Source organism: Equus asinus, chromosome 25, assembly GCF_041296235.1.
Source record: "Equus asinus isolate D_3611 breed Donkey chromosome 25, EquAss-T2T_v2, whole genome shotgun sequence".
Taxonomy (NCBI): domain Eukaryota; kingdom Metazoa; phylum Chordata; class Mammalia; order Perissodactyla; family Equidae; genus Equus; species Equus asinus.
Window position 1 is genome coordinate 17,622,596 of NC_091814.1, and position 20,019 is coordinate 17,642,614.

Below are 20,019 nucleotides of genomic sequence, written 5' to 3' on the forward strand. Positions count from 1 at the left end.
CGGACAGAGGCGGAGTCTTCTGCCGAGGGCCGTTCGGAAGAAGGCGGGGCCTACCTCGCATCAGGACCAGTCTGGCTGCACCTGCATCCTTAGCTCAGAGCATCCCTGGAGCATCTTAAGAAGCGACCGCAGCTGGCAACCAGGGACCAGACCGTCGCAGGAGGCGTCCGCCAGATACCTTCCCCCTCCCCTGACCTAGCGCTCTACAGCAGCGGCCTCAGTACTGACCGGGGGTTCCCAGAGTTGTCCGACCACTGCAAAAGCATTTATAGCAATAGCCTCTGACTACGACATGGCTGAGATCACCAATATCCGACCTAGCTTTGGTAAGTAGAGTCGGGCAAACTAAGCCTGGGGTGGTCGGAACCGTTGCAAAGCCAAGGGAGCCCAGCAGCTGGGCAGGGCCTTCAAGTGCCAGCCCCACTAGAATCGGGCCTGTGGTGGTGGGTGGTGGGTGGTGGGTGGTGGGTGGTGGGTGGTGGGTAGCAGGCAGTGGACAGAGTCTGAACTTGAGCTATGGGCTGCGGAGGCCGGCAAGGCCAGAGCCACACCGAGGGTGGGGAGGTCCAGGATGCTAAAACCTTGTATGGTGCACTGTCAGCGCTGCTGGAGGTGAGAAACAGCAAGCTTGCAGAGGACGTGAACCCCTCCTTCTGGGAAGAGAGGTGCGGTAGGCCGAGCCCTCCCCCTTGGGGCACGCAGGGCGGTGCCCCTTCCTCCCCCTCCCACTCCTCAAAGCTGCGGGGGAGGAAGGTGGCAAGGGGGATGGGCATCAAGATGGCAGCTTGGAGACTGTGGGCTGTGTGGCTGGCAGCCAGGGGAGGCGGCGGCCTCCAGGGAAAGAGAGGTGCGGGGGTGGGGAGCAAAAAGGAAGCCACTCCTTAAGCCGGTCGGCTGGATGCTGGGGCTGGAGGAAACGTGAGCCCTGCAAGTTCTATTCTGCATCGTAATGGTGGGGTCTGTCTGATGCTACCAAATGGCGCTTGGCGCTGCTGGGCTGGGGGATGACGTGATGTCTATTTCTGGGCCTCCTGGCAGCGCCTAGGCTCTTCTTCCCAGGCCTTTGTTCCCTGTTTCCCTGGGCTGGCTTTTCAAAAAGGGGGACTCACCCGCGCTGGAGCTGGCGGGGGCCCGATCCCGGCCGGAGGGGGAGGGGCGAGAGAGGCCGAGCCGGGGGGAGGCCGCTTTGTGTACCAGAGACAGCATTACGTCATCTCAGAGCGGCTGGTCCCCGACCCAGCCCTGTGGGCTTCAAGATCAGTTACACTCCCTGGAGCAGAGTGGAGTGAAAAATAGGGATGAAGATGGGAAAGAAGAGCTCGAGAAGCAAGTTTTTTTCCCTCTTTGGGGATTCCTCCAGAATGTGCTAGGGTAGCAAACTTCCTGTGCTATGCTTTCCTGGTCTAAAAATAAAAAAGAATTGCCCTGCTTCTCCCTCAGTTCTACTCGTTTGGATGGGAGAAGCCAGGGAAAGTTGCTCTCAGCCTAGGGTCCCTTCATATCCCTTAAGAGATTCTATCCCTCAGACAATCCAGGTTTGAGCATCCAGACTCTAGTGTTTAGGGTGGGGCCACAATTCAACTAGGAAATGGCTTTTCTCACTACCGCAGTAGGAGGCTCATGGAAATGAGTAGAACCCAATGTGCTCTATCCTTACTATATCAGGTGGAAGACAGCAGATCAGGAAAGTATCCAGACAACACATCACACCCATTAACTAGTGTTCCCACTGACTCCCCAAGGGTAAATCTCGACTGTATTTTTTTTCTTCCACTTCACCTTCTGCATCTCTATTCTTTGAGTCCTGAATTTCCAAAGTAGATGTCCCTTTTGTCATCACGAGCACCCCAAGTTTTTCTTCCTGCTCTTTCTTTTTCTTATGCCTTCTGTCCAACATATTCTTTTGCCTAATTCTTTGGAAAGTGAGACGGTGTGGAGCATAATACAGTGATTTCCTTTAGAAGAAATATTTGGAAGAGAGAAAAGAAATTGTATCAGCCTTTTACATACATTTTATTTAATCCTTACAAATACTCTCCCGTGCAGGCATTATGGTATATATTTGCCGGATGAGGAAACTGAGGCTCAGGGAGATAAAATAACTTGGCTAAAGTAAAACAAACTAGTGAGGGTAGTGCTAGAATTTAAACCAGCGTCCAGTTGATGCCGAAGTTCACTCTTGTTTCACTGTGTCACACTGGCCTGATTGACAGGGAAAGGCGATTTTAGTAAAGGAAGTGTCAGTAAGCAGGTCTGGTCAGAGGCGGAGAGAGTTGGGCATAGCCCAGATGTGTCTTGCAGGTCTTTAGACCTGTACAGAGGGTCTCCTACATAGAGAACTGCCACTTCCGACTTTTTCACATCTCATAGAGTCCTTCATTTCAAATGCCATAGCCCTTCGGAGATACACCAAGCCAACACTCAATTATCCATGACCTTGGAGGACAAAAGGAGCAAGCAACACAAGTCACTGCAATTTACAACTACTTTAAAACACTCTTTCAGCCATTAATTCCAACTTCCTTTTCCCACCAAGCTTTTGACTAAAGCAAGACAGGGGGTTCTGAGTTTCAACATTTCTGATTTTTCTAGTTCACTGCCTTGAGTGTAGGGGAGAAAGGCAGGGGTTAACAAATACGAAAATGAAGAAGAAGTAGAGCAAAAGTGGGAAACAAGATAGAGGAGAGCACTAGATAATCCACAAATGGATGCCTCTGTTTCTCTTCTTTTCCTTCTCTATCCTCCTGAAAGATGAGAATCCTTCATCTTCTCTGTTACCCACCCCCACTCCCATTTTCTAACAGTAAAAGCTGAGGCATTTTCAGGAGCACTAGGTTCCTTCAAGATCACCTCGTAAATCTGTGGTAGAGCCAAAAGGATCACTCAGATGTCTCCCAAGCTGGGCCTTTAGATCTACCCTTCGAATTATTCTTGAAAATATACCTGTCTTGGTAGTTCCCTACTTTCCTCTTCTCATAGAGACAAGCAATGTTCAGTTTCACTAATCACTAGCAAAGAATTTTCCAGAAATACCCTTATTGGTGAATGAACAACCACTTTTTCAGATTGTGCCCATTCTGATTGATGACTGAATCCAATCACTTGTTCAAACAAATATTTACTGAACTCCTTTTAGATGCAAGAGACTCAAGGATTCAAAGATGAACAGAATGTTACTTCTGCCTGTTCTCAGGGAGCTTACCACCAAGGCTGCCCGCGTTTTGTGAAACCTCTCCTAACAACTCTTATTTCACATAATATCTGAGACTAAACACTATTATTATTCAGTATGGCCATGGCCATAGCCATGGCCGTGGTCACCTTGACTTATTTTGTTAATGGCTTTACTCCTTGTCTATATTATTTTAAAATGTAACCCCTTCTTTTCTTACCTGGTCCCAGCTTTTGTAGAACCATGGGATGTTTGAGGCAGAAAGACCTTCAGAGACATTTAGTCCAATCCCCATTCAAGAAATCCTTTTAGAATAAGTCTGACCATTGGGGATCGAACCTTTGTTTAAAAGTTTGAATTGGAGATTCACTGCCTCATGAAGCAATCTCGGCCAGTGTGAGGCAGTTCTAATAATAATTTGATTCTTTTGTTGCGTCAAAATCTGTCTTCCTGTAACCTGTACGCATTCCTGCTAGACCTGCCCTCCAGAGTAAAATCAGATCAGAACTTCTTCCATCAAAATGCCTTAAATAATTGAAGAAATGTATTATTCTTAGACTTCAGCTCCAGTTCCTTCAATTTTTCCTCACATGATATGATTTCCAGGTCTTTTACTATCCTGATTATCCGTTATGTAGAGACATTCTGGTGTCAGGCAGAGCAGGGTTTAAACTCTTTGCTGCCATTTGCTACTATGTGGCCTAAAGGCAGATTTGAGTCCCCGGGTTCCTCAGCTGTAAAGTGGGAATATTAATAGCACCTATTCAATAAGTTCTTTGATTCAGAGAGAGAAAGCTCTAGCAAAATGCCCAGCAGGGACATAATAAATGTACACAAAAAATAGCAGTTTTTATTCTTGTCAGTGCTAGACAGAACATTCCATGTGCGTTGTGACCAGTGCAGATGAAATTATACTACCCCTCCTGTGATCTGGACACCTTACTCGTAGTATAAACAAACATTAGCCTGATTAGTCTGCAAGCTTGTCATCATCCAAACTACTAAGTTATTTTTGCTCAAATTTGTCAAGTAAGGTCTCCCGTTGCCTATCAATAGATTTTGAAAGCCAAATAGAATTTCACATGTATCCCTAATATCAGCAATCATATTGACCTCTCCTCTCTCTCCAGTCTGTGGGGGCTGTTTGGGATTCACTAATTCATTTGTTCACTGAAGACTTGTTATGTACCACATGGTTCTAGGACCTGGGGATACAGAGGTGGACAAAACAGACAGTCACTATTCTTACTAACTTATCTGGTGAGGGAAGACAGACGCATAAATATATGTTAGAGATCATCAGTCCTATGAAGAAAAATAAAGCAGGGTAATGGGGATATTATGTCACTTGAGGCGTCTCTGATAAGGTGAGGTTTGAACAGAGACCTGCAGTGAGTGAGGCAGTGAGCCAGGCAGACACGTGGTGGATGTTCCAGGAAGAATCTGGAATATGCTGGAATCACATTTATTTCCTCAGTTCTTCCTGTCCTACCCAACTATTCCCCTAAAAATAATGTAGAAAACTAGAGGCCTTATCTAGACCTTTAAGGCCTAAACCCAACTTGGTTTCAATGAACTTAAGTGGGAAAAAAAAAAATCCCAAACCTAATTATATAAGTCAGGGGTCCACCTTGTATGGGAAAAGACAAGACTAGAGGAAGGGAAGGAAAAACTCTTTTCTCTTTTAGTGCTGGGGATACAGAAATGAACAAAACAGACAAAATCATTGTCCTCTTAAAACTTACATTCTAGTGAAGATAGACAATAAATAGTAAAATTACATATTTGTGTGTGTGAGAGAGAGAGAGAGAATGACAAGATATATAGAGAAAAGGAACAGGGCTATAAAATAGGAGTCTTGGAGATGAAGAAAGTGGCACTGTTAACAAGGGTGGTCAGGGAAGACCTTATTAAGAAGGTGACATTTAAGCAAAGATCTGATATTTTCACAGTCCCTATTTCTTCCTACTTAAAATATTTGTATTTTAAATACTTGGGAGCTGAAATTTGGAACCTATTTTTAAGGTACTTATACCCAGAGTTCTTTTTACCACTCTTGAGCACCTTACTGAAACCATCCAAAGTCAGCACCACATCCTCCCAACCCGGCTGCCGGTCAGTCAGTCACCCCAGGCCCATTGCTTGCAAATCCTGTACTGGATGCTGTGGAATGTCCTCCTGAAACCAGACACAGCTTATGCCCTTGTGTAACAGTTGAGGTGAATGGGTTCCCATGTAAAAAGGTGACCTTATAACTCTTACAGGGCAGCTTTATGTGAAACACAAATCAATATGAGCAAACCAAGTCCACAAGTGCTCAGGGAAGGCCAAGAAAAGAACAGGGAGTCAGGTGGGGCACTTCGTGTAAGCCTTTCTGGAGAAGATAAATATTTCATCCAGGTTTGGTGGAAAGGAAGAGCCATGGATTGGTTGGAGAGGATAGGTGAAGGTGTCTCTAAGAGAAAGAAGCTCATAAGCCCAGATGAGCAAATTTTGCTTTGAAGGCTGGGTTACAGATTAGCTTGGCTCCAACAGAGGCACTAAGCAAGGGAGCTCTGGACAGGGGTTGAGGTCTACCTGCCTTGACACATCTCTGGTCTCTACCTTCAGATGTGTCACCAGTGGTGGCTGGCCTCATTGGGGCCTCTGTGCTGGTGGTGTGTGTCTCGGTGACTGTCTTTGTCTGGACATGCTGCCACCAGCAGGCAGAGAAGAAGCACAAGACTCCACCATACAAGTTTATTCACATGCTCAAAGGCATCAGCATATACCCAGAGACTCTTAGCAACAAAAAGAAAATCATCAAAGTGCGGAGAGACAAAGATGGCCCTGGGAGGGAAGGGGGACGCGGGAACCTGTTGGTGGATGCAGCAGAGGCTGGCCTGCTGGGCCAAGACAAGGGTCCCGGGGGACCTAGCTCTGGATCTTGTATAGACCAATTACCCATCAAAGTGGACTATGGGGAAGAACTGAGGAGCCCCATTGCGAGCCTGACCCCAGGGGAGAGCAAAACCACTTCTCCGTCATCTCCAGAGGAGGATGTCATGCTAGGATCCCTCACCTTCTCAGTGGACTATAACTTCCCGAAAAAAGCCCTGGTGGTGACAATCCAGGAGGCCCATGGGCTGCCAGTGATGGATGACCAGACCCAGGGCTCTGACCCCTACATCAAAATGACCATCCTTCCTGACAAGCGGCATCGGGTGAAGACCAGAGTGCTGAGGAAGACCCTGGACCCTGTGTTTGACGAGACCTTCACCTTCTATGGCATCCCGTACAGCCAGCTGCAGGACCTGGTGCTGCACTTCCTTGTCCTCAGCTTTGACCGCTTCTCTCGGGACGACGTTATCGGGGAGGTCATGGTGCCATTGGCTGGAGTGGACCCCAGCACAGGCAAGGTACAGCTGACCAGGGACATCATCAAAAGGAACATCCAGGTGAGGAGGAAGAGTGTGTTGGGGAGGGATGGTAGGTTGGGGGAGGTGAGATCTCAGGGGACAAATGGAAGGGGAAGCGGGTGAGAGGGATGGCAAAGAGGGGCTGTAGGAAGGAAGCTCTTGGCTATCAAGAAAAAGCTGTGGTCAAAGTAAGATGGAGGGCATGGCAGGTTAGGTCTCCTCCAAGAAGCAACTTCCTGAGGAAAGAAGGGCAGGTAGCTTCTGAAATTTCACCGAGTGGTTGGCATCCTGACGCTGCATCCAGCTTGCTTGGAGCAGGCTGGTCCACCAGTCCTAGGCCCTCATCGCATCAGGGACATGAGGCCCAATTTCTTCTCCAAAATAATGTGTGATCTTCCTCTAGTGAACTTATTTTCCACAGTTGAGAAACCATGAAAGTGGTTTGGTAATTTTCCCCTCAATTTCCCTTTCCCAACCCAAACCTAGGGGGTGTACATAGTGTGTCATATATGTCTTTTAATAACCATTTTATAAATGCAATTAAATGAATTGCTTCACCCTCGAGCCCCTCACCCAGGCCCAAACCTTTGCCACAGATCCTTCTCCCCTCTCCATTCCTCCTCTCCTTCCTCTTTGCCTTAGAAGGGGAATGAGAGCCCATCATCCTGCCTTCTCCCCATTGGGCCAGCATTTTCTCTTGAGTTGTAATTTCAGAGCCCCCATTGATTCATTTCTTCCACAACTGGGAGGCAGTGTATTTCCACAATTAGGACGCGGGCTCTGGAGTCGGACTGCCTGGCTTCACATTCCGGCTCACCACTTTCCAGCTGTGATGTGGGTGCATGAGTTACTTAACCTCGCTAAACTATTTCCCCATCTGTAAAATGGAGCTGATCCTGTTGCGTTCCTTACAGGGTTATGAAAATCAAATGAGATAATACACCTGGCATATTATTGCCCTTGCCGAGCTTTTACCTTAGTGGAGGAGAAAGACAAACCGTCTTGGCTATTACCGGATAGTGAGTGTGGGAGGTGCCATGAAAGAAGCTGTTGACATTTTAAACTTAGAGTTTCATTTATTTTTCAGGATGTAACATAAGTGGTTAATAACAAGGACTTTGAAGTCAGACCTGAGTTCGAATCCAGATTTCACCAGCTAACTGACCTTGAGCAAGCTGCTTAGCTTCTCTAAGTCTCAGTTTCTAATAGGAATTAAGATGCTGCATTTACATAGTCCCTAGCACAGTGAACCTTCAATAAATTGTAACCATTATTATTGTTACTATTATTTCTGTATTATTAATAAAGTTTGATCCCTGGGAGGTATATGTAGTTTGTAGATATTGACGTTTTCTTTTGACAAAGTGAAGAAAGACAAGGGAAGCCTGAATCAGTGGAGAAGGGGGTAGAAGGTTCAGAAAGGATATCAGGGCTACTGAGAACAACTGCGCATCTCCCAGAAAGAGCCCTGCCTGTAGGTGCCAGACTTCTCTCTTGATGCCTTTTCCACCTGCAAGCCCAGGCTGGACTCAGTAGGGAGGCAAGAGGCTCAGATCTGGACAGAAAAGGCTTCCACGCCAGCAGGGGTTGAGTGTGCGTTGAGCTCCTGGGTATAAGGTTTGTCCACTGAAGAAGCGCACTGTGCCAGGTTGGAGGGGGTGGAGGGGGCTGTTCCCCTTGGAGATACGTTCCTACCTTCTCTGCTGTGTACCAGGCACCTGTGCCACTGCAGCCAGCCCAGTCATGCCATTGCCTGAAGAACTGCTGCCACGTTACACACTTAGCTCTGCCTCACAGGGGCCAGGGAAGTCCAGACATTTTGAAGAATATTAGAGGCATTTGGTCAGGGCATAAACACTGGTCCAATGCCAGGATACAATGAGACATCCTGGAGTCCAGCACAGCAGGGGTTCTTGTATCTGCTGAGGTTGGAGTCAAAAGACATGGACAGAAACAGGCAGCAGTGCAGGTTCATGTCTCCCCATCCTTTCCCCTCTCACCCATTTCTTTTCCTTAGGGTTCTGCCAGCCCCCTCGCTGTTTCCTGACTCCCCTTTACAGCAGCTCCAGTACTCCACTCCCTCCTTCATTCACCTCTCCTCACCCAGACTCCTTGCCCAGAGTTGGGGATCCTTTCCAACATAGCCTACCCTGTAGCCCCAACCTTGGTAAAGCCACCAACTAGCTGGGCTCTTCCAGACGGCTCATGCACTCGTAGCCCACGGCTGAAAGTGGAGGATGGCTCTGTGCCAAGCTGCAGCTGGGACGAGACTGGCAAGGAAAGGGACTGATGTGGGCTGGAAACAAAACAGCCTCAAATCCAGGACACTGGGCAGGGAGCACAGACAATGGCATTTGCTAAACTGCCCGGGGATCTTGGCAAGAGCCAAGTTTCTTTCCACTTTATTAACTCCGTTTAGGAGGGATAAGCCAGGGCTGGGATCCTGAGCAACACGTCCTCTGGGAGAGGCCCCAGACAGGACGCCCAGAGCCTGTGCAGCCCTACAACAGAGCCTTCCAGCCTCCCAGACCTCCTAAGCCTGTTTTCCCCAACCAGTGCCTGTGGGCAGGGCTGTGTTCCATCCTGAGCCTTGGCTGTCATCTCCCCCCTGTCACTTGTCCCCATGATTCCCTAGCAGTGCAGACTCTAAATGTCTACCCCAAATCCTCCCTACTGTAGCTGAGTCTGCCCTTTCTGGATCACCCCTTGGCTCATCAGTTAGAGCTGCTCTGGAGTATTCCACACTGTCTGTAAAGAGCTTTTTCTGGTCTGTGTAAAGCATTCCCTTATAATATGAGCCAAATTATCTTCCTCCAAAGATTCCTGGGTGGAGACTTGGGAGAATTGCATTTCTCTAGACAACCCCGCCCCCACCCCTAACTGCATTTCCTGACCTTCAGCAGAAAATTCATCTCTTGTCCTTTCCATTATTATGGTGCGGTCCAGATGAAGAAGCCCAGGACTGGTCATCATTTCTGACTCTGTCCGTTTCACAGCCTAACTCTGGGCAAGAAGTTATCTTCTCTGGGCTTCAGTCTTCCTCGAGGCTGGATCATGAAGGCTAATGTGGTCACTTTGTGAGGGTACTCTCAGCTCTTATTAATATACAGAAAGCTATGAAACGCATTAAAAATTAACCCTTGAGGGGCCAGCCCGGTGGCGCAGTGGTTAAGTGTGCACGTTCCACTTCGGTGGCCTGGGATTTGCCGGTTCGGATCCCAGTTGCAGACATAGCACCGCTTGTCAAGCCATGCTGTGGTAGGCGTCCCATGTATAAAGTAGAGGGAGATGGGCACAGATGTTCGCTCAGGGCTAGTCTTCCTCAAAAAAAAAAAAAAAATTAACTCTTGAGTATTAGTGAAAGAAGGTCACCGTATAAATTCTACAATGCCCAAAATCTCTGGACTTTGGAACTAGACTTTTTTTTTGCATGGCAGCTTTTTTTTTTCAAATATTTTATTCAGATAGAAGTTAAAGTGAATTTACATTCCCATAATAAAAGCCCCACAAAGAGAAGGGAGGCAGTGCAGAGAGGGCTGGGGGATGAAGAAGAGACAGTGGGAAAGCAGTGATTTACAAGGTGGATAATAGAGAGTTGTTAGACTCCTAATTTCTTCAGGTCATTGTTTTCCAAACTGTTTCCTGTCTTTCTACTGCCAGATCTGGTGTTGATGATTTGGGACAGTGGTCATGGGAATGAGAGGATTCTGAAAATCTCAGATTTACAAGCGACCTTAGAGGTCACCCAGTGTAGCCAAAAGGGACTGAGAAGAGAAAAAGAAAAAGGAATGTCGATTTTCCAGGAACAATAAAGAAATAAGCAATAAAGAAAGTTGCTATGTATATATATTGAGGAGAAGACAAGGGGCATGTGGTTGAATGTTAAGGTTTTTGTTTCTTTTGTTTTCCCATGATTGTGATTTATGTGGAGGTGGCCCTTAGGACTTCCAGCCCCAATAAATGTTTATTGAGGACGCCTGAGTCCACCGAGTGCAGAGTGGCTAGCACATCATTCTGGAAGGGGCTCTGCTAGTTATAGGAAATAAACTTATCCCTCACCTAAGTGTTTCCTTCATCTGAACATCTTTAGGACCACTGCTTCTGTTTGTCTTTTCCATTGGAGGAAAACGGAGCCCACTGTCTGAGAGCAGAGCCTCCCAGCTCTGTCAGGCATGGATAAAAGCCTTTCTCCGCCTTGTCCGTCTGCTTGCCTGCCCCCAACAGGGTCTTTGCCTCACTAGGCCAAGGGGCTGGGAAACAGAGCTCACTCCCAGCCCTTGACAAAGAGCCCTTGAGAAAGAGCCATTGACAAGGCTACTTGGAATGGGAATTGGGTGGAAAGAGATGGGGAGGGGAGTGAGGGGACGTGAAATTCTGGCCTTCAATGCAGAATGGAATGGCATTCAGGTGGTGTTGTGGCTGCAGACTTGGACTTGGGCATCACAAAGGGGCAGCTGAATGGGGATGGGCTTTCCGCCCATGTGAAATGGCCAAAGGTGAAGGGAGGATCAGACGGAGAACAGTTGCCTGAGGAGTGATTTTAAGAGAGAAAATGATTAAAAGGGTAACCAGAAGTTGTCTGCTTTCCCAGAGAACTAGGGAAGGGGCATGGGGATTTAGATTAGGAAGATTTTGCTATAATGGGTGATTTAGGAAACAGAGTTTTAAACAAATAATAGGGAAACCTAAGCTATCTGGTAATCAATGTTACTTTTACAAATAAAACTCTGTTTTTTAAATGAAATTTCCCCTTTTCCCCACCTATCCTTCTTCTGTATATAAAGTTAGAATTGTATTTAAAGATTGCATATTTAATATTTAGATGCTAGTATTCAAGGATGGTTCCAGAAATAGATATCAATTCTAGTTAACATTTCATTATTCAGGGAAATGGAGGGGAGAGGAGGCCCAAATAATCCAAAAGTCCTTTCCAGATCAACACTGTTCACTGGAACTTTCTACAATGATGGAAATGTTCTGTATCTGCACTGCCCGATATGGTAGCCACTAGCCACCTGTGGCTACTGAGCACTTGAAATGCTGCTAGGGTGACTGAGGAACTGAATTTCTAATTTGATTTAATTTTAATGAATTAAAATTTAAATAGACACGTGTAGCTAGTGGCTACTGTATTGGATAACTCAGTTCTGGATATTTTGGAAGGCATATGATTTTCTCCTTCATGAGGGATTACTTTCCTGATGCCATTTGGCTGTGGTTAATAGTGAAAATGAGTTTGCATTCTCTGATTGTGTTCTGACTCATGTCACAAGGAAGGAGCCCAAAAGTATACTGGTTGGCAAGAGCAACCAGTCTCTGATTTTAAACTGGCTGAGAGTACTTCCCGTGGATATATTCAAGAGCAGATGATATGTACGTTATGGGAAAGGAAAAAATGTGAGGCTTTAATCTAGCAGAGAAAAACCATGGAAATCTTTTTAAAGTCTATTCTGTTTTGTATTTCAATTTCAAAAGCTAAAGGCTAAGTTTAACTTTTGGTTAGCCATGTTGTATGCCCTATGAAAGACCTTTCCAGATACTACTGGTATGGTATAGGGACTCAAGAAATTTTTTAAACCATGTGAAATATTATCACAGTTTCATTCCTTGAGATGAGGTAAGGCTTATCATCAAAGCACAAACTGCTAGGTTTTTCCCTGTTTTTCATTGACGAGCTACTTAAATCATTTACTGCTGCTGGTCTTTCCTGCACCAGACACACCTGAGCAGGTAGCGCACCAGCCTGTGAGCCTCTTGAGGGTAGGGTTCCTCATTGTCCGTCTTTTCAGCCCAGCTGCTAGCAGAGTGCATGGCACTTAGTAAATGCACACTAAGTCATTTTGCTGGGGACGTAGTGTATGTAAGGCTGGTGGTCAGTATGGTCTGCTTTTGCTCAATCTAAGGAGAATTCCTGGAGTAGGTGACATTTATTTGTGGCCATGAAGAATACAAGAAATAAGATCTGATAGTGGGGGAATGATTTTGTCCCAAATTTAAAATATGTCCTAAATTCCTCAAATTCCACCTCTTTCGTTTTCCTTATCCCAGCCTCATCCCCACTTTCTAAGCTAGAAACACAGGAAATCCTCCTCCATCTCTTCCCCCTCCCCTCTGTTTATATCTAGTTAGCCACCCAAACCTAGAAAATCTTGGCAGTTCTTCCTGAGATGCATCTTACCCCATGTCCATCTCCTCTGCTATAGCTCTGGTTCCAGGCTGCATCATTTCTTCCTTCGCCTGTTGCAGCAGCCTCTTCACAAGTTTTCTGACTGATCTCTCTCCACTTTAGTCTCTTCTCCAGCTTTCACTAGAATAATAATGTTATTAACATATGAACAACATTAGCAATCACTTTGTCCCTCCCATACCTATGGAGTTCCTCCTGCCTGTGTGCTGCTGCTGACTCTGCTGTTTGGTTAGAGTCCCCCACTGCCCTTCATGCTCGCCTGACCCACCTCTCCCGGTTCCCGGCCCATCCCCCCTGCCCAGCTCCCCAGCATCTGGCACACTCACTTCTCACCATTCTCTGAACACAGTGTACCATCTCAGGACCCAATGCCTTTGTACCAGCCATTCCTGCCACTCTGCCTGACATGCACATTGTCTCTCTGCACGTTGCCTCATGGTCTCTTACTCACCCTTCATGAAGTCAGCCCAGCCGTAAGCTGGCAGAGGCTTCCCCGAATCTCCCAGCAGTACTTAGTTCTTACTTCCCTGACAAGCACGTGTTCATTTGCATCTCTGTCTCTTCTGCATGATAAGCTCCTTGGGAGGAAGAACTGAGTCCTCTCAGCTCTAGATCCCCAGCACCTGGCTTGTAGTAAGTATCCAAATGTCATTTAAAATGTTAGAGGACTAGAGTTGTTTGTTTTTCCCCAAGCTTGAAATAGAGCCTAGAATAAAATATAAAGATGGGGAAACAAAGATGTGAGCATGGAGGAGGAAGCCGACTTGGCTAGAGAAGACAGTCTGAAGGGCGTACACTGAGGCTGGCAGAGCAGGTGTGGATATTCACCTTGTGACATGGAGGAACAGGCTCCAGAAAGTTCAGGGACTTGCCCAAGCCCAGGTGGTGAGTAAATGGCAAAGTTAAGACTCAGACCTGAGTTTCCTGCCTCCCACTCTACAGACTTCAAAACCTTTTTATCATAAAAACCAAATGAAAGAATAGGAGAGAATGCACTCCTGTAGTGTGTTCTGTGTGCCAGGCACTGTGGTGGTTTACAAATTTTAACTTATTTAATCCTATTAATAATCCTACGAGGTAGGTACTGTTTTTAATCTCCTTTTTTTTTTTGAGGAAGATTAGCTCTGAGCTAACATCTGCAGCCAATCCTCCTCTTTTCGCTGAGGAAGACTGGCCCTGAGCTAACATCCGTGCCCATCTTCCTCTACTTTATATTTGGGACACCTGCCACAGCATGGCTTGCCAAGTGGTGCCAGGTCTGCACCCGGGATCCAAACTGGCGAACCCCAGGCTGCCAAAGCAGAACGTGCAAACTTAACCACTGTGCCACCGGGCCGGACCCTTATCTCCATTTTATAGATGAAGAAACTGAAATGCAGAGATGTCAAGTAACTTGTCCCAGGGCTCACAGATAAGAAGTAGCAGTCAGGATTTGAGTGCAGGCCAGTCTGGCTTCAGAGTCTGTGATCTTAACGACGAGGCTGTGCTGCCTCTCCATGCAAATGATCTCATTTAGTATCAGGGTTTCAGTGAGAACATTTCCTTTTTTCCCTCTATTAAATGTGATGGTAACATGTTTGCGAGGACGACCACGTTCTACACAGCCTTCTCATCCCGGAGTGGCTTCTCCAGCCTCTCTTTCCACTCTTCTGCACACTTTCCATGCCCTGCCCTGCCCTGCCCCCTCTGCCAGGATTCTCATCTGCTGTTTCTTCTTCACAGAAGTGCATTAGCAGAGGGGAGCTCCAGGTGTCTCTGTCATATCAGCCTGTGGCGCAGAGAATGACAGTGGTGGTCCTCAAAGCCAGACACTTGCCGAAGATGGATATCACCGGTCTCTCAGGTAGCAGCTATTTACTCCAACTTCTCTCTCATTTCTGAATAACCCCCTCCCCCTTGCTACCTTGCCTGTGGCCCAGACACACCCCCACATTTCAGCACCCCTTGCATCTCTCACTTTCCACCTGTTCCTCAACCTTTCTACATTCTCTTCCTGATGAATATCTGGGTTATAGATTTCCCTAGCCAGGGAGGTGTTTTGGGTGAGCAAATGGGGTTTTTCCATTCGGCAAGGTATCCTAAATGATATGCGTGCTAGCGGCTGAGCCCTTGCTCCAGTTGAGACTTCTCAAAAAGATAGCAGGCATTTGTTAGTCCCTGTGCCCTTGGAAATGCTTCTTGGTGTCGTGGGTTTCTTCAAACCTGACTTGAGGAAGTTATTCTGTCTATTCCCACTTGGTTTCCTTGGCCCCTTGTCCAGGAAGGCAGACTCCCATATAATCCACGTGCATTTGTTGTGCAATTACTAAAGACTGTGTGGGGGTGGCTGTGAAAGAGATGAACAACGGAACCCCCTCCTTCCCAACTTGAGGCCGCCATTATATGGGAGAGGACTGTGTCACAGGCCCGTCTCCCTTTTTCTTGTGTCTTTGGGGGCCGCAGATCCTTATGTCAAGGTGAATGTCTACTACGGCAGAAAGCGCATCGCCAAGAAGAAAACCCACGTGAAGAAGTGCACTTTGAACCCAGTCTTCAATGAGTCTTTCATCTATGACATCCCCGCTGACCTCCTGCCTGACATCAGCATCGAGTTCCTTGTCATCGACTTCGATCGCACCACCAAGAACGAGGTGGTGGGGAGGCTGATCCTGGGGGCGCACAGTGTCACAGCCAGCGGTGCGGAACACTGGAGAGAGGTCTGCGAGAGCCCCCGCAAGCCTGTGGCCAAGTGGCACAGTCTGAGCGAGTACTAATCCTGTCCTCCTCGCCTCTAACCCCGGGGGCCAGGCTGGGCAGGGACGTGGCGGGGAGGGAGATGACAGAGAGAAGCGGACTCAAAACCTCATTTTAGTTGTAGAAGAAAATTTCTTACAAAACAAACCCCACAAGGAACACCCTACAAGACCACAGCTGCAGATGAGTTCTTAGCGATGATGATTTTTCTCCTTTGCAAGGCACTAGAAATTCTTTTCTTTTTATTAATGGGGGAAAAAAGAGAAGAAAAGACCTCTACAAGTCTATATATAACAATGTAACCTTATATTTGCATGTCTAATACAAACTGAAGAAATTAGCCTAACTGCCAATATCAAGTTACAGATTTTAATCCATGAAAATTGTGTTTTGTGCCGAATTGTATTTGCTGATTACCTGAAATTGGCCTCTTTTTATTGGGCTTCTCTGGAGAGTTACTCTCACTCCCCACCTCTGCGGAAGAATATTTTGCTCTTGTAAAACCTCATATTTTCATCATCCCCATCTTTTCTCCCTATCACCTCTTACATCTCTGCTCTTTGATTGAGCTCAAGGTCCAGAGGTCTGTGGTAAGCCAAGAAACAAAGGTAGAATGGATAAGGCAGGGTTTGTAGGAGAAGGGATATTTGAGAAATGTGGTATTTTTGCTGTCAGGGCTCCTGCTATGAAGGGGTAAAAGGCAGTCTCTGATTAATCTGTGATGAAGCACATGAACACATCAGACTTACTAGGTAGAATTTGGGTTTACAAAACTCAATGACTTCTCTAAAAAGAGCTTTGGAGACCTCAAACTGAGATATAGGATAGTCCCAATGAACGCATTCAGCTGATCCCAAACGCTGTGTGCAGGCCTGAGGACAAGGAGAGGAGAAACGAGATGACTGCCTTCCCCCTTTGCCGCTCTGTATGGGAGTGACAGCCATTTGTTGGTCGATGGGTTAGAAGTCATCAGAGGTCTGAAGGATTAAATTGGACTTTGTTTTTCCAGAATTGCTGACCCCTGAGAAGCTTGAGAGTCTTCTCAAGTAGCTTAGATGAAGTTAGTTTTGCTTCATAAGGAAAAGGGCCTTCATAAATTATTCTTTCTCCTTAAATTTTTCAATAAGCCCTCTTAAAAATAACTAAATGATTAAAATGAGTAAATGTGACTAAATGAGTAATAAAGGTAAATTGGATTTGTCCAGAACATCCTTTCCCTCAAAACGAAAATGCTTAATTTTTAGAACTTATGAGTCTCAAAACAAGGTGAAGGGATGGGGGAACCGCTGAGTTTAATGCTCCTGCTGCCAGTGGGAGATAGAAGTTGAGAGAGACTCGGCGTCTTGCTGAGATTAGAATTCACTTCTCCTTACTCCTAGTCCAGCTGTGTCTCTAACGCTGAGACTTTTCGGATGGCGGAGATTTCATCGACTATAAGTAAGCTTGCATAGGCAGTAGATATTTCTCTGAGCCTGAAGAGGAGCTCAGACAAGCAGCAGTGTGAACCAAGGCCTGAAAGATTAGCCAGGACGGAAGGTCCACATCCACTCAAGAACATCACTTTCTAGTTTGCTTCTGAGAAGGGAGTCGAAAAGCTGAGTCTCTATGGAGAGAGTGGCGATGTTGCCTTTGATGTTCCCTCAACTCTTGTGGATTTAAGACCAATCTGCTTCCCCGGTCCTTTTGTTGTTGTTTTAAGCCTGGATGCTTGACAATGCAGAGCAGTTCTGAGCGGGTACAAAGCCCACTCTCAGTTCTTGTCCCTGTCAGCCTCCACCCCCCATAATCTGACTCACCGTCTCACCATCAGTTGGATTCACCCCACCAGTCTCTATCCTATACTCCATGGAATGTAAATACTGTATCATACGTAGAAGAAAATAATTTTTGTTTTCTAAAAATGCATTTTGAGATAGTTTAATGTAAATCTGACAGGAGCATTCTGAAGCCCCATTAGGAAAAACTTTAAATGGTTCCTCTTCATCGCCTTAATGTCTAAAGATCAGAAATCGCTGAGCAACCCGCTTTTGTTTCCTTCCCAGAAACAAGGCAAAGCAACAGGTGGAGGTAGTCCGGTCTTTGCCCTGCTGTGTGTGCCTCTGTAGCTCCTCCTGACGGAAGTCTGGGAAAACAACCTCACCCCACCCCTCTCTCCCCCATCTCCTCTCTCCCCCATCTCCTCTCTCCCCCATCTCCTCTCTCCCCCATCTCCTTGTAGCTTTATTCCCTGCATTCTTTGGGTCCACTGAGCCGTGGGTGGCGAGGTGATGGGGTGGGAACCAGTAGTTCTGCAGCCCAGGAGCTGCCTTGGTGTCTTTCTCAGAAAAAGGCAAAGAGGCAGACGGTACAGGTTTCCTCCCTCCTACCTCAGGCCTGATCCATCATGCCCTTGACTTTGCTGTCCCAAAGTTTTCTAGCTGACTTTGGCTTTCACATTTGTTCTTCCCAGAGCTGACTGATAAGGGTGGAGGAGGCACGCCTCCTCCTAAGATTCAGTTGAAAGACAAGAGAGTCACATCCTAGCTTTTGCACAAGGCACTCATGGTCAGGAATAGGTTAGGGAATGGTCACTTCTGATTTTCCAAGAGTCAGTCCTTCTCTGCTGATATCTTGATTCCTTTGGGAAGACAAGAGTTTTTCTTAATAACAAAAGTCCCTTTATGAGTTATTTCTTCTTTCAGTTCTTGTCAGTGGAGCACAGCCAAGATGTACATGTTGATGAACAGTGCTCTAGATATGAAAACAGATAGAACTGGTTTGTGGGACAGGGGCGGCTTGCTCAGGAGAGGGAATAATGCGAGTCTTTTTTTCTTGGAAGGCATCTGTTATGGCCATGACAGTGACATTGCCCTCGCCGTGATCCTTCTCTGACGTGGTCGTCTTTCTTTACCTTGTGTCTTCTCTTGTAAAAATGAAACTCAAAAATAAAATAAGCGTGTCAAATTTGAAAAAAAGAAAAAACTGAAGAAGCTAACATGAATTGTGTGAAACTGCATAATGCTGTAACGCTAACCTACAATATGTAATGCAATCTTGTATGTTGAATTTGTTAATGCACCACACAAGTGCAAAATAAAGACTGATTCACATTAAATAGACACAGTGATGTCAGCATGATTCTCTTGGCAGCTGGATGATGATGATGAAGTTAATACTCAGACTCCAATGGGATGTTCTAGGGCGTGTTTTCCAAAGTATGGTCCCAGACCACCTGACTCAGAATCATCTGGGGCACTTGTTTAAAAATGCAGCTTCCAGGCTCCAGTCCTAGAGACTGTCATTTGATCGGTGACCTGGTTTGCTGCTTGTTCTACTCCTTTTTCTAATCTTTCTGTTTTCCTCTCAAAATGTAATATCTAAGACCATAAACACCAGAGGGAGAGATATGGTTTTTAGTGCTGAGAATTAGTCTGCCCCCTTAATTGGAAATATTTATTCCAGAAAGCAATGCTGAGACTGGTCAATTCTGTTATCTCATTCATTTGTTAGTCAACAAATATTTATTTACTGAGTGTCTACTGTATGCCACGTACTGGAAATACAATACATTGATAATCAAGAGTCCTGTTCTTGTAGAGCTTAGCAGAGGACAAGCAGTAGTCAAATAATCACACTAATAAATATATAATTAGAAACTGAGAAGTGCTCTTAAAGAAAAGGAACACAGGTTAATGCAACACTCTGGGGTCATATATGGGATGAAATAACCATTGCAACTGCTCTTTATGGCTTTCTCTGCATGCCTTAAGGTCAGGAATGATTCCCTTTTCCTATTTTCTGTTCTGTGTAAATTATCTGCCCTGTGCATAGATGCTAGAGGTGGAAAGAAAGGAAGCAAGAGAAAAAGTCTCTGCTCTTTTAAAGTTTTCAGTGATGGAACTAAAAAACATTTTTAAATTACTAAACTAATAAGCATATTATAAGAAAATTGGAAAATAGAAAAGAGGGGAAAAAAATCAGTTAGGATACCAAATCATTTTGTTGTCTTCTCTTATTTCCTGTGTATTTTTTCCCCTGATATATCCCTCAGGCTCATTGTAGAAAAAATGAAAAATAAAGTGTAAGTTCATAGAAACAGGAAAAAAATCCACCTACAGACAAACATTACTAAATTTGGGCACATCTCCTTCCAATTTGTTTGAACCATCTTATTGCAATCATGGCATGTATATCATTTTTCTAGGTGATAGTCTTAAAAAGTAACATGACAATGTAACGACAATGGTAAGAGTCATTGGCTCTTACCTTCACTGAGTCCTGGCACTCAGTTAGGATGCTTTTGGCTACAATTAATAGGAAACCCAATTCAAATTGGTTTAAACATTAAGAAAATGTATGGGTTCACCTAACCCGATGTCCAAAGCGGGGGCAGTCTTCAGAGTTGATTCTGGCGAAAGGTCGCTGATACTATCAGGCACCCAGGTTTTCTGTGGGCCCACTCTGACATTCAGTGTTAACTTAACCCTGAGGCTTTCGTGATGCTTAGAGAACCACTTCCAGGGCCCCATGCTTCCCCATTCACTTCCAGG

General features: G+C 45.9%; 1 protein-coding gene and 1 long non-coding RNA gene across 3 annotated transcripts; one reads left to right on the forward strand and one right to left on the reverse strand.

Moving 5' to 3' along the window:
- The first annotated feature begins 5 nt into the window (after window positions 1-5).
- On the forward strand, window positions 6-18,588 carry SYT11 (synaptotagmin 11). 2 transcript variants are annotated; one of them, XM_014837007.3, is made up of 4 exons: window positions 6-326; window positions 5,783-6,609; window positions 14,480-14,603; window positions 15,200-18,588. In XM_014837007.3, the coding sequence occupies exons 1-4, from the start codon at window positions 293-295 to the stop codon at window positions 15,508-15,510; spliced, it is 1,296 nt and encodes a 431-aa protein (XP_014692493.1). In that variant the 5' UTR covers window positions 6-292; the 3' UTR covers window positions 15,511-18,588. The 2 variants fall into 2 exon arrangements, with proteins under 2 accessions (XP_014692493.1, XP_044614653.1); XM_044758718.2 differs by having other exon boundaries at window positions 12-326; window positions 14,480-14,600.
- LOC139042080 (uncharacterized) lies at window positions 7,633-13,313 on the reverse strand. Its single transcript, XR_011498301.1, has 3 exons — window positions 13,209-13,313; window positions 12,749-12,877; window positions 7,633-9,887 (listed from the first exon to the last, which is right to left on the reverse strand). It is a non-coding gene; the product is annotated as an uncharacterized lncRNA (long non-coding RNA).
- Window positions 18,589-20,019: the final 1,431 nt, after the last annotated feature.